The 13,279-nt window shown below is 43.2% G+C and overlaps 1 protein-coding gene across 3 annotated transcripts in view; it reads right to left on the reverse strand.

Annotated features, from left to right (window-relative positions):
- Positions 1 to 13,279, reverse strand: part of col12a1a (collagen, type XII, alpha 1a) — a 55,221-nt gene that overhangs the window by 41,368 nt on the left and 574 nt on the right. For all 3 annotated transcript variants that reach the window (XM_012838088.3, XM_012838086.3, XM_012838087.3), the window contains exons 2-13: positions 12,688 to 12,791; positions 9,342 to 9,458; positions 9,071 to 9,214; positions 8,675 to 8,725; positions 7,443 to 7,706; positions 7,074 to 7,238; positions 6,819 to 6,992; positions 6,277 to 6,570; positions 5,520 to 6,122; positions 4,420 to 4,698; positions 3,996 to 4,271; positions 3,472 to 3,747 (exon numbers count right to left, since the gene is read on the reverse strand). In XM_012838088.3, the coding sequence (XP_012693542.2) occupies positions 3,472 to 3,747; positions 3,996 to 4,271; positions 4,420 to 4,698; positions 5,520 to 6,122; positions 6,277 to 6,570; positions 6,819 to 6,992; positions 7,074 to 7,238; positions 7,443 to 7,706; positions 8,675 to 8,725; positions 9,071 to 9,214; positions 9,342 to 9,458; positions 12,688 to 12,757 (2,713 nt within the window). In that variant the 5' untranslated portion in view covers positions 12,758 to 12,791. The remainder of the gene's footprint in view (positions 1 to 3,471; positions 3,748 to 3,995; positions 4,272 to 4,419; positions 4,699 to 5,519; positions 6,123 to 6,276; positions 6,571 to 6,818; positions 6,993 to 7,073; positions 7,239 to 7,442; positions 7,707 to 8,674; positions 8,726 to 9,070; positions 9,215 to 9,341; positions 9,459 to 12,687; positions 12,792 to 13,279) is intronic.

Below are 13,279 nucleotides of genomic sequence, written 5' to 3' on the forward strand. Positions count from 1 at the left end.
AAAAATACCCACAGCCGTCATGCAGCCTATACGTTTATTAAACGTTGAGAGTTCCTTCAGTGGATCAGGCAAACTGACTCACAGATCCATCAATCAATATCCATTTGTACATTATGTTTATGTTTTGCTGTCTATGGCTGTTTTGTCGCTTTAGTTCAAAGTATTGGGTTTGATGTAATTATTAATTAAGATCTCCATACCACAAAGGCCAGCAATCAGGGTAGCCTGACAAGAAAAGCACACCTCCTGTCTGGACAACAATTTAATGACTTAAAGGAAAGGAAAGGACATTTCTCTAGGACATCAATTTCAAATTTGACTAGAATGTGGCCTATCTTTCTCCTTTGCCATGTTTTAGCTTTATCTCAAAACGTGTACTTTCGATGGAAAGAAGGCTCTTCTGCAAATTCCACAAGGAGGACTCTTTGGCCAGTTATGTTTGGTCGAAGTGGCTTGTGGGAGAGCCAGTGACATTTAACATGGGCATCTTACCCAGTAGAACAGCCTTAATCTTTTTAAATGAATACCTGATGTTGCAAAGAGCTGGCCAAAATCTCTCTCATCCTGTCTGCTCTTGATATTTGTTGTTGATGCAACCCTGCAATTTAGAGTGGACAAAAGCCAAACTCCCACATGAAAAGCAGCCTTCTTAAAGAGAGACAACCGCTTTTTTTCGTGTAAGCTATTTAATTTGAATATATGTGGTCAGATGTATCTTATTTCAGGACAGCTTCCCATTGACAAAACCAGTTGAGCCCATCAACCATGTCACTCTAATCCTAAAGGCGTTTTTTTGTCGTGGAGAATTTCATGACTTCCTGTGTTTTATGAGTTCTGTTCTGGGTCCACCTGGGTGTTCATTTGGCCCTGTAGCGTCCGCCTTCACTGGTGGCCAAAGGATGCCCTTTTCTGCCCCTCTCCTCAGACAACCTCATCATGAAACAGGAGCCAGCCTTGGGTCAGAACTCAAAGGGTTGGCACATGCTCAGTCTGCAAAGCCAATTTTCCAAAAGATTCTTTGTACGATGAAACACAACACACCACTATACCATGGCCACTTGATGTTTCTAGTCTCAAATAAAAAATAACTTTTTTGAATTAAACCTAAAGGGCCTGAATGTAATGGATGGGGCTCCGACTGTACCCTTTCACACACACAGTGAGGTTTGATGCTGACCAGGAAGAAAGCCCTGGCCAAAAACCACTGTTAACATCAAATCCTCCCCCACCCTACCACAAGCACTGACGAAATGGAGTAACAAGCAAGCGTGCATAGAATTCTGCTAGGATCAGGCGGAATTCCCGAGCTGTAATTATGTCTTCCCACCAGTGGGGACAGAGGTCCAGTCCGCCGTATGTCATAATCCACTCCTACCACAAGCCTGTCCCTCAGACCGCTTGGTGATTGTGCTGACTGGAGGGATATGCCTCCCACTGAGGGTGCCCAGATGCTGGCGGCACCCAGCACAAAGGAGGACCTTGTTTCTTATGACAACATGAAGCCCAACTTGGGTCAAGTCAGGAAGGCTTTGCGTCATTCACACAGAGACCGTCTCTGTGGTGAGTCAGCAAATCTCTGCGTCCCCAGCAGGCCCTAAATCACCATGGGCTACCACTTTCAGTGAAGTGGGCAAGGGGAGGGGGAGGGGGGGGGGACGGAGCTCCTGGGGAATGTTTATGGCCACTGGTCATGGTTTCACCTCACAGGGAGAGAGTTAAAGTGTAAACCACAGTTACTTTTGATGGTGGAACACTTCGCTGTTGTTCCCCAAATGTGTGGAACTAGGCTTCTAATACGCCCCCCTGCTGGAATGGCCTCTGTAGTCTAAAATGTAGCCAGCCCTTAATGTCATCCCTAATGACCAGACTGCTGCCAACAGAGAAAGGGAGCCACGAGAGACAAGGAGTCCTCTCTGTTTCCTTGGTGTGGGGGTTCGCTTTTATGCCTTTGTTGGCAGCTTACTTTGAGGTAAAATGCCTTCATTCTGGCCTTAGCTAACTTCATTAATCCAAATAGGGCACCCTAGCTGTAGCTCAAGGGTCTACCTTTAAATCTAACCACTAATTAGACATGGAATGGGGCTCTGCAAAGTTTAGTGGCCTAAGTCATTGCTGTTAATTTAACTTGTCAGAAAATGAGTAACAGGCACCACCATAGAGGTTAACCTACTTGTAGCAACTTGGACATTTTTGCTCACTTTGCAGCCTTCACTGCAAATCATGCATGTCTATTCTGCCAGGTCCCCTGCCTGAGGCCTTTAGCTGACCCAGTGCCCCTGAGTCTGTAACTTTACACCAGCTCTGCTCATTCTGATCCTGACCTCTGATTCCACACATGACAATCACATTGCATATCTAGGCTGACAAATCAAGATGGGGCTGTAGATTGGATCAAAGTCTGTCCCACTGATCAAAGCCACTTTTGCTGTGTCTTGGCATAAGTGTGTAGATCTCGTCTTGACACTAGCCCTGCGTTGACCTTTCTGATGATAAGCCGACATCAACGTGGCGAATCAGTGGCCTGTTGGTTCCAGATGAACGGAGCCCAGAGACCATGTGAAACTCTGACTGCCCCAGGGTGCTAGTCCTTCCTGACCCCCGCCACTGACCCCTGTCCATCATAGAGGACTTACCTCTGCAGTGGCCAATGAGGAACAGATGGGTTTAATATTTGTTATTCTTACAGGTCAGCCCACTGGAGCCTGCCTCAGTCAAAACAGTGGGGAAACATTCCTTTGACGGTGACACCAGCAATTACAGACTCTGCTAAGTGAAGCTGCCTGCTGGTGTGAGGTATTAAAGAATAGCACGTAATGCTGAAGGGGGTTCTCAGGATAAAACACATTTGGGAGCCAGAACAGCAGCCTGCTAGTAAGGCTTGTGTGGCTTTATGAGAGCTGTTGTTGCCTCCACCCCATTTCCGCACCTCAGCTCGCTGGGTGGGAGTTAGACCTCAGGCCCATCTCGACGACATATGGATGACACAAGCCATGTTACTGAAGCAACATGTCGGGAGGCTTTGAAAATTCAGCTCTACAAAACATGAAGTGGAAAGAGAGAAACAGAGAGACACAAATGTGGACTGCACATGGGCAGCACATCTTGTCTGGGATGAAGGCTTGAGTGATCTAGAGGCCAGGAAGTTTCTCCTAAACAGCACAACAGTGCCTGTCATCTTGCGCTTAAATAAAATGTGATCAAAAAGAAACATTGCCTCAAAAGTAGACCTGAAAGTAACTGAATCAAATCCCCAGCCCACCATGTCAGATACAATCAATCAAAGCAGTTTCAGCCTCACAGAATGGAAGCAGGAAAGATGAAAAAAGCCAGACCACAATACCACCACAAAACCCACACTGGCTCCAGTTCCCAGCACCAGCGGTGCCTAGAGAAACTTCTAAAACCTTGACACCAAACCAAACCCACTGATGTATTGGTAGAGCAGAGATTCAACGGCAAATGTCCCCTTACCTTCCAAAGTGGTGCCTTTGCCCAAAAGGGGGTTGCCAAGTCCAGAGGAGTATCGTGCGCTCACAAACAGTTCGTACTCGGTGGCCGGGTCCAGATTCTTCAGTTGCAGTGTGGTGGTGTCACCCTTCACTCCCACTTCTTTCCTCTCTCCCATGCCCTCCGCTGCCTTGTAAGCCACTCTGTACTGGACCACGCTCCCAGGGGCCGCCTCCCACGAGAGCCGCATGGTGGAGATGGTCTCGTCAAACACCCGCAGATTACGTGGAGAACCGGTAGCTGTAGGGGAGTTACCAATACAAAGGATATATCAGCCCTTCTTTGCTCCTCTTTGCATGGCTTTCTATAAGGTGGACCATATGTCTCATTAATAAGCTCGTTCACAAACGTTTAGATGCTCTGAATTTGAAAACACAGCTTTTGTCAATGTCAGTGTCACCCTTGACTTAGCTACCAAAACCATTATTTGGGTAAGTAAGAACACATGATACATGTTCACCCTCCCTCAGAATGGGAGTGTTACTAACCTTCTTTGGTGGTGCCGTCAATTTCCATGGTTTGTCCCAGGCCAGATGCATACTCGGCAATTACTGAGACACGGTAGGTGGTGATGGGAAACAGCTCCTGCAGCACAATGGTGGTTGTTTTACCATCTGTTTCAGCCTCCAGTCGCTCCCCAGAGCCCGAAGTGGCGTAGTAGAACAGCCGATACCTCAGCACAGATCCAGGAGCTGCTTGCCATGACACTCTGAAGCTACTGGTTGTCTCCTCTGTCACCCTGAGATCTCGGACAGTTCCTTGTTCTGAAATAGATATGGCTCTTGTTAAACAGTGTTCATAAGGGATTACCAACTTTTATAAGTGCTGAATCCCAGAATCAACCAATGCAAAAACCAACACAAATGCCCTCTTCACTTTGTGGTTCGTGACTGATCAGATGTTGGCTCTTACCTTCTAGTGTAGTCTCCTCGCCCGTGAGAGGAAAGCTGTCTCCCTTGTCATACTGAGCAATGACATTGACTTCATATGTGGTCAGTGGGATGAGGTAAGGCAGGATGGCTGTGGTGGTGTCCCCTGGCACTACCAAGGAAATGTAGTCCCCAGTGGTGTCGGCGGCAGGCCGGAAGCGCACCAGGAAAGACGAGACATCTGCAGAGTCTGAGACCCAGGTGGTACGGAAGCTCCTGGAGGTAACCTCAGAAAACTGCAGATCCCTAGGAGTCACAAGGCCTGTGAAGGAAACATGAGATTAGAGCCAACTCTACACTTTCACTTTCATTCCTGCTCAATGACAGATAACTGAATGTTCCTCTTTTTACACCAAATGCAACACTCAAAAAATAGGACATAAAAAATCTAAGCCCTAATAGACATTGTGTATTTTGCAAATATTTCCAACTGATATATTACCAAACTGAGGAGCACCAGTTTGGGCCAAGGAAGTGACACATACTTTGTTGAAAAACCTCCTTTGTGGATTTTATCTCCCTTGTCCAGACAGATCATTACAAATAGCTTAAGTCGTTTTTTATTAATGTGTTGCTACTGAGGCAATGAAATGCATCCACCGTCGTGATTTAAAAACGCAATCCCACTCCAATTAGGATTGTAATTAGGTCAAAATAACAGTGAGCAGGCTGTTGCCATAGTGTTGAAAAACGTAGCGATAACACATGCTGTTACAATATCCCTTGAGATTCAGGCATCTGGATCCCTGGTTTTAGAGGCATGCTCGGCTAGGAGACTTAAAACAATCAAAGCCACACTTGTGTTTGCCAGACGAAAGACCAGCTGAACAAAACAAGAGATTTCCAAGATTGACATGAAACAGATCAGCTCTGCTCATGAGCACAATATTTATTCCATGCTCTGTCAGTTAAAGCAGAGTCGTTTTTCTATTTTACTACAGTTGGGAAACTTCTCAATCTTTTACTATTGTCTGAACAACTTCTCAATTTCTCAGTAATGAAAACATTCCCCCACAGCAGAATAGTAACCTGATACCTGCTAGAACCACAGTAAATACATGCATTTATTTTAAAGTCACTTACTTTTTTTCTTGATGTTTAGCAGCTCCTGCTCAATCCTGAGGCAGATGGACTGTGTGAGCTCCTTAGAGATTCTCTCAAAGGCATCGAAGTCCTCCACCTCGTAGACGTGTGTATCGGCTGGATGATTGGCAATGGCCTCCAGCTCAGAACGCACAGCATCTTTAACACCCACAGCAAAGATCTCCACATCCGAATTGCGTAGGTTTGTGGCTGAGGCTTTGAAGGAGTCTGAGGACTTTCCATCCGTGATGAGGACCATGACTCGTGGAACATTAGCACGGGCCCCCCGGTTTGTTAAAAAGATCTTCTCCCGCACGTAGGCCATGGCCTTCCCAGTGTTGGTGGAACCGCCTCGATAGGGGAATGTCTTCACAGCCTTCACCATTGATGCAATGTCATGGTGCTTGTTGAGATAAAACTCAGTGTGTGGGTCCCTGCTGTACTGGACCAAGCTGATCTGGACCTTGTTGGGACCAATATCAAAGGAGTTGACTAGAACTTCAAGGAAACCTCTGACTTTGGCAAAGTTAGCCAGTCCTATGCTGTAAGATCCATCCACCAGAAGGACCAAATCTGCCTGCACATCAACTCCAAGAGAACAGTCTGTGAAAGAGAAAAAAGATGTCAATGTCTATTTCAGTGCATAGTGCCACTGTACATACAGTATATATATATATATATATACATATATACAGACACTGGCTGTAGAAATCTTGTGACATTCATTATTAGCAAGCAAGAATTGCGTCAGGCTCACCAAGGGAGATTTTGACAGGCTGTGTCTTCTCCATGGCCATGACAGGCTCGCTGGGGCTCAAGCCCTTCAGTGCAAACAGGCTGATCTCGTACTCTGTCTCCGGTGACAGGTCCCGCACATTGACCGATGTGTACGTGGGTCCTGTGTAGAGCTCCTGCCTCTTACTGCCTGCCATCATGGGGGTGAGCTGGAGCTTGTAGCCTGTGACTGTGGCACCAGGGGATGGGTCCCACGTCACCCGCATGGACTTGGAAGAGATTTCAGTGACTTCCAAGTTTGACGCTGGTTCAATAACTGTGGGTCAGCACAAAGCATAAATGTGAAGTACTTTCATGCCTGACTCTGGAGGTACCGTACCCCTCTATCCCTTTACCCCCTCGCCCTAAGGTAACTACAAGAAGTGTCAATACACATACGAGCCAGATGTATACAACTGCCAGTACTTGCTTCTCATTCAAATTGATTCATCAAATATAGTGTAAATGATCTCATAGTGCATGCCATGCGGTATTAATGGTTCTCTTTAGTTGGCTTGTACTTACGTTCCTCTCCAGTCATGAGCGAACTTAGCTGATCTTCCACCCCTGAACAGACTTCAGTGATGAGCTGTCGCTGGACATCTTTGATCAGGTCAAAGTTGGCCACATTGTAGACATGGTTGCTATGAGGAGTGGAAGCCATCTCCTTCAGCTCATCCTCGTCGGCTCCCTTGATGCCTACGAAGAGGAAGGAGAGATTAATGTGTGTCCAGGCCATGTCCACTGAATAGTTACAAGGTGATGATTTTCAACTCTCACCCAAAACAAAGATCTCAACTCCAGTATTTCTCAGTCTCTTAGCAAACTCATCAACTGGGTCCTGGGATTTGCCATCTGTGATGACCATGGCTACTTTGGGGAAGCCTTTTCTTGATCCAGCTGCCTCAGTGAAGGAATTTTTCACCAGAAAATCTAATGCATCACCTTGGGGAATATATTACACAAACACGATGAACATCGATGTACACATCGTTCTATGAAACTACGAACAGTAACAGCTATAAAACTATGAAATCTATTGACACTGCTTGTAAAACTTTCATAGCCTATTTTCTACTTGCTTTAATGTTCCACTCTGGCTGCATTACAATACTGAAGACTTAGAACACTGCTGTGCACATGATGTACCTGTCATTGTGTTGCCACCTTTGTATGGCAGATTTTTGATGGCTCTCAGAAGGTCTCCACGCTTGAAGTGCTGCTTCAGGCTGAACTCAGTGCGGGTGTCGGTGCTGTACTGCACAATTCCCACCCTGGTCTTATCCTCATCGATGTCGAAAGCACCAGCCATGGCACTGATGAAGCTTCGGATGTACTTAAAGTTATCCCGCCCAACACTCCATGAACCATCCACAAGGAAAACAAGATCTGCTATCGCACTGACTGAGCACTCTGGAGACAGTGAGAGAGCGAGAGACAGCTGAATTAAATAGAGATGTTTTCACCATTAGACAATTTTTCCTTGTGACTTAAAATTTGCCTATTGCATTTGGATAAACACAACATTCTCATTCCCTTGAATGTTCTAATGGACGTATGACAAGACAGTAAGGCATGACTGACATTGGACCAAGTGATGGTCTGTTCATTTGGATCCTCTGAGCACATTCCACCTAACATCTGCATGTGTGCTGGGGTCAAATGGCCACACTCATCCTTCCACTACTCCACAAAGCTTGTTCAAATATGGAATCATGATGATGTCATCTGGTAATCATGATGATTAATGTTTTTTTTTTATTATTCATGGATAGCACTGTTTCTCTAAGGATTATGAAAATGTGGTAAATTATTTAAAAAAAAGATCACCTTTTCCTTTCAAAAATATGTAGTTATATAGTCAAATATATTTAGTGCAGTGTCAGAACTGAAGACAAGACAAGAAAAACTTTTGGTCAAAACTGTAATCCTTTCCACTTCTCTCAAAATGTATGTCTGGGCCTGTTCAGGATATGCTTGGAACTGGCAAAGAGGTGACCTCAGCTCACTCTATGCATTGTGGGAACACAAGGACCTCTTCATTCAATAACGCCGGACAGGGCTCTTTTCAAACTCTACCTCCATTTGGATGGCACAACTGCTTTTAATCACAAACTAATGTGTGTTTCCAACTACTGTCTATGCCTCCTTGCTACCCTTTCTGTTTGGGCAGTGATGAATTCAGACAGCCAAAAGGGGGGTGAGGAATGTGTGAATCATTTATGGGAAATACATACTGCTGTCCACTGGAAAAAGCAAACAGAAAAATCCCATAACATCTGCTGAGTGGATGAGGAAAATTAAGTGTTCTAATTTTTTTGGATAGGGAAAATATTTCAGTAAAGATAACCATAATAGGAGGTCTGGCCTGATATACTCACTAACTGCATCTGACGGCTTCCTTGGAGTTCCACTTGTGTTACTTGACTGAACTGAAAGAAAACATTTGAAGCTCTGTTATTCCAAGCAATGTTCATAGTTCTTCTGGACACCATTTACTGTGGAGATGCAAAGGCATTGGACTGAACTGAAAACAACCCGTAATTGCTAACATCTTTAAAATGATTCTGGATGGCACAGTGCAGCTCAGTTTCTAAGCTACTAGAAGTAAAAAAATAAATGATTTGTTGTCGATAAAATATTTGCAAGACTGATGTGGATATGTTAGAATTACATATTTATGTGGAATATGTTATACATAGGAGGGGAAGATTAACTTTTTTCTCAATATTTATTAATTTGTATTATAAATATGTTGATGTGTTGTATGTACTTACTTGTCAGTTGGCCAAAAATGGGTATACTCTCCTCTGTCCCAACATAAGAGTTGATTGAGACTGAGTAGTCTAAGTCTGGAGTCAGGTCAGTGATAGATATAATCGAAGCTGAGGCAGGAAGGCTAAAATCTTTGGATGGTTCATCTGCAAGAAAAGAATCAATACCCATACCTATTAGTGAAACTACGTGCACTTTCATATAAGTACGTCTTGAGCAGAACATATTTGACGTCAGCTGATGCAGTGCATTAAACCTAAGAGGAAGACTCACCTGTGTCTGAATCTACTAGTATTCTGTAACCATGTATCTGTGATGTAGGGTGTCTCCATGTCATCTCCACAGTGTTCTCATTTAGGATTTTAAATTTCAAGTCTGAGGGAGGCTCCACTGTAAACAAAGTCGTTATCAATGTTAGTTCCTCTTCATATAAAGTTAAAATATGTACTGAATTTGTAATTATTTGATACTTTACGCAAAAATATTTCCCAACGACAAACACTTCATGACTGAAGTTGACCGTTTCGTTGTTGGGCAGGACATAAAGAGCCCACAAGGTGGGAAAAGGACAAGGTGACGAAAAGGTAACATAGAGTGACACATGTATCATAGGGAGCCATTTTGTGGTAAAATGGCTTTTGTTTGAATTGCAAAAACCAGGTAACTCATGGTATGCAACTCAAGCACAGAAAGTCAAGACTCAAAACATGAAATACAGACTACCTCCACACAAATATACCCAATGCGCAAACATTGAGGTGACCATACACAACATGCTGTATGCAATCAATTCAAAGCATGCCCGACCAGCCCCAACATATTAACCAATTACAAATAAAGTTGCATCAATACAACAATGTTTTCATTCCCAGTCAATGATTATACAATGGAATCCAAGATGCCAGATCACAGTTGCGGTGGAACTGACATTATATTATACTATATGTTATATATACAGAGTATATATTCACATATTTCATATGTAAGGTGAAATCCTTCTATGTCTAGACTTTAAATGGCACACATCCATTGCAAACCTCTTAAAAAGAATACACATTTGTCATAGAAGACTTTTGTGTACTTCCTTTTCATTCAGAAAGTATACACAAGATGCCATGAGACAACAGGATACTGCTCAAAACAAAAACAAAAAACTGAAAGGAAATTTTAAAAAATTGATTGATCATTAAAAAAAAATTATGACAGATGCATTCTTGGGGGAAAAAAAAAACAAAACGACTATGAACATGTCCACACTGAGGTTGTTGTCACAGCATCATGCACATGTACGTGGAAAAGGTGTGCAGACCAAACCGGAAAAAAATACGAACAAACATTTTCATGTACAACAGGGACCACAGAGAGAGACCATAAATATATTTTAAAATGATATTCCCAGGACGCTGCTTGCATGCCAGCAATATTAGAAGGGATTAAATATGATGCTGTAATCAGAAAGGCAATATCAAATCCTCCAGTATTAAAAGTAATACGTAGTGTTTTAGGGGAAATGTAGTGTCGTTCATGCATATTATTTCCATTACACGAATTGCCAATGTACGGCTTGAGGGGTAGTTAAAGTAAATCTACAAAGTTGTATTTATTTGAATAGTTTTAGTAGAAATAAAGAGAATACATAAGTCTACTGAAGACCTAACCTTAGGGGGAGAAAGACAGCATGGTGACACAGGCAAAGCCTATCCATCAGTTTGTTTTAGCAAAGTGGAAGGTCAACATGAAATGAGCATGCGAGCTGGTATGGGTGGGGAGGGTTTGGGAGGGGGTGTTGGTGGTTAGATAGTGAGTGGGTGACAATATAATTTTAAATTACTGAGTGCGGTATGGTATGGTATGGTATGGCATGGGAGGGGAGGGGAGGGGTGTCGGTGGTTAGTTAGATAGTGAGTGGGTGACAATATCATTTTAAAATACTGAGTAGAGGAAGCCACAGCTCATGACACATCAGGTGCACAGGCAGACGACACACAGGACCTGAGCAAGAAGCTTAGGCCATGGAGACCACTCAAATAAAGAGGCTCACCAACCTGGCACGTTCAACCGTACGCTGCTTTCCTGTGTCCAAAGGGCCCCTTTGCTGGACCCGCACACATTGTGCTGCACGGGAGTAGTCTTCACCAATTCCCAAAAAGCGAACCATTGCCGAACCATAACATTTACAACATGTGACAAACGATTTGCACACGTGGTGACACCATTGATTTACTCAAATGTTTTGCCCAGCTTTGAAACGATACGCAAAAAAACACAGTGTTCTTGAACTGAAATACCAGATACATTCATAAAAAAACATACACATCGTTCGGAAATATTATGATTGTTTGCATACATCCACCATTCACAGTTCTTCATTGCCATTGGGCGTGGCAGTGGGTCCCACCAGCTTAAGGAGAACACCTCTCCCTCTCTCAAGAGAGAGAGTCTGGCCAGTGTCAATAACCTCCGTCTCCAGGCAGCCAGGCATTCATTTTGGCCTGTGCAACTGCCAGACAGCTAGCAGAAAAGGCTAGAGTCTCCCAGAGAAGGAGAGCAGATGCCAAAGTAATTCCACAACATGTGCTGACATTAAACATTACTGCATATTAACTTTCCATATGAATTGCAACTCAGCATTTTCAAAAATGTCTGACAGAAGCCTAAAAGGCTCTTTGTCTTTGTGCTGTCTGAGGACTAATTTGCCTCTCTCATATTACATCTTTCCATTCTGTTTCAGGAGATATATGGGAGAAGACATCTGACTCCCCAAAACACTTTGGGGGGAAAGAATCATAAGTTTCCATTGGGTGTTCCAATTCACTGCAGAGCCTATACAGATCAAATAAAACATTACAAAAAATAATACTGTTAGTAAAACCTGTCATGTAGCTTAATATGTTGCTATTGAATTTAGCATATTGCCTGAATTTAAAGCCATAATGGGCAATGTGTTGCAAAAATACCTGATTAGTTATTTTCGTGTAACAAAGTTCAAAAAAGCTAACTTCAGATCTAAAATATCCTCTTGAGAATTGAATGTCTTGTTTGATTTTGGTTAGGTAGGCCTAGTGTCGTTTTTTTCCTTTTTGGTTAACTGGATAGGTCTGACAGCCATTTAAAGAAAGACGGAGTGACTTCCATCTCATATTGATGACCTCATACGTGCAGGTATGTAGGCTACGCTATATTACTACACTTCTTCAGACACACTGTCTGAACACTGTCACGCTGTCTCGGGATGCGTGGAAAATCATTCAAGGCTTCAGAAATGATTCTGTTTTTTCATTTTTCATCATATTGGTCTAATTAAATCAAACGAGTCGTTACATTGGTCTCCGTCTTGACTTTCCAAGACCCACGAAATTAACGATGAATTAAGGTAAAGTTAAAGAGATCAAGAATTTTGGTGACATTTTGTTATACACACTGGTCGCGCTTGTTTAGCTGAGTGTCTCATCTCAAATGCAAAAATAACCTCATAACATAAATGAATGGAGTGATATGTAGACCATGTAGCCTAGTTATTGTGGATGAATCACTGACGAGAAACCCGCTTGGAATGGTACACAGAAACGGAGGGAAAGAAAGAGGGAGGGAGGGAAGAAGGGAGAGAATGAAAGATTACCTTGTGCCTCTACTGAATTCAAGAGCAATACGAGGAGGGCGGCTGTAGCCACCGATAGCCTTATCTTCATTTTCAAGCAGGGGGTCAACAGAACATGAATAAATCTACAAAGACACATCAATGGTTTATTAATTTTCATTCGTCAAAGACTGTAGTTTTTACACATCTCTAATGGCCTATAACGAGTTAAAAGTAAATTCAGAGCAGTGTAGCAGAAAAAAAAATTAAGTCGCGCTCATTATTAGGCTGAATTAGAACTAACCGCAGACCATAGACTTTGTATTGATTTCAAACAAAACACTTTACGTCTAGAAGTTTATTCAGTCTTCTTAAACAAATTCTAACCGCTGGGATTCTGTTTTACAGTGGAATCCGCTAATAGTCCTCATCGGCCTTGAGCGGATAGTCTATGTTCTAATTTAGGGAAAGGTCACTAGCAACCGAAGGAGAGCTCAACTTGATTCAGGATGATTTGTATGGTTATTGGGCGCCCCCGAGCGGTTATGCAATTAGCCGTCGGTTGCAAGTGATATTGAGAGAACGCAAAGAGCACTACTCTAAAAAATCTTGCGGAGGTCTGGGCGAGAACCAC

This window comes from Clupea harengus, chromosome 14 (genome assembly GCF_900700415.2).
Source record: "Clupea harengus chromosome 14, Ch_v2.0.2, whole genome shotgun sequence".
NCBI lineage: Eukaryota > Metazoa > Chordata > Actinopteri > Clupeiformes > Clupeidae > Clupea > Clupea harengus.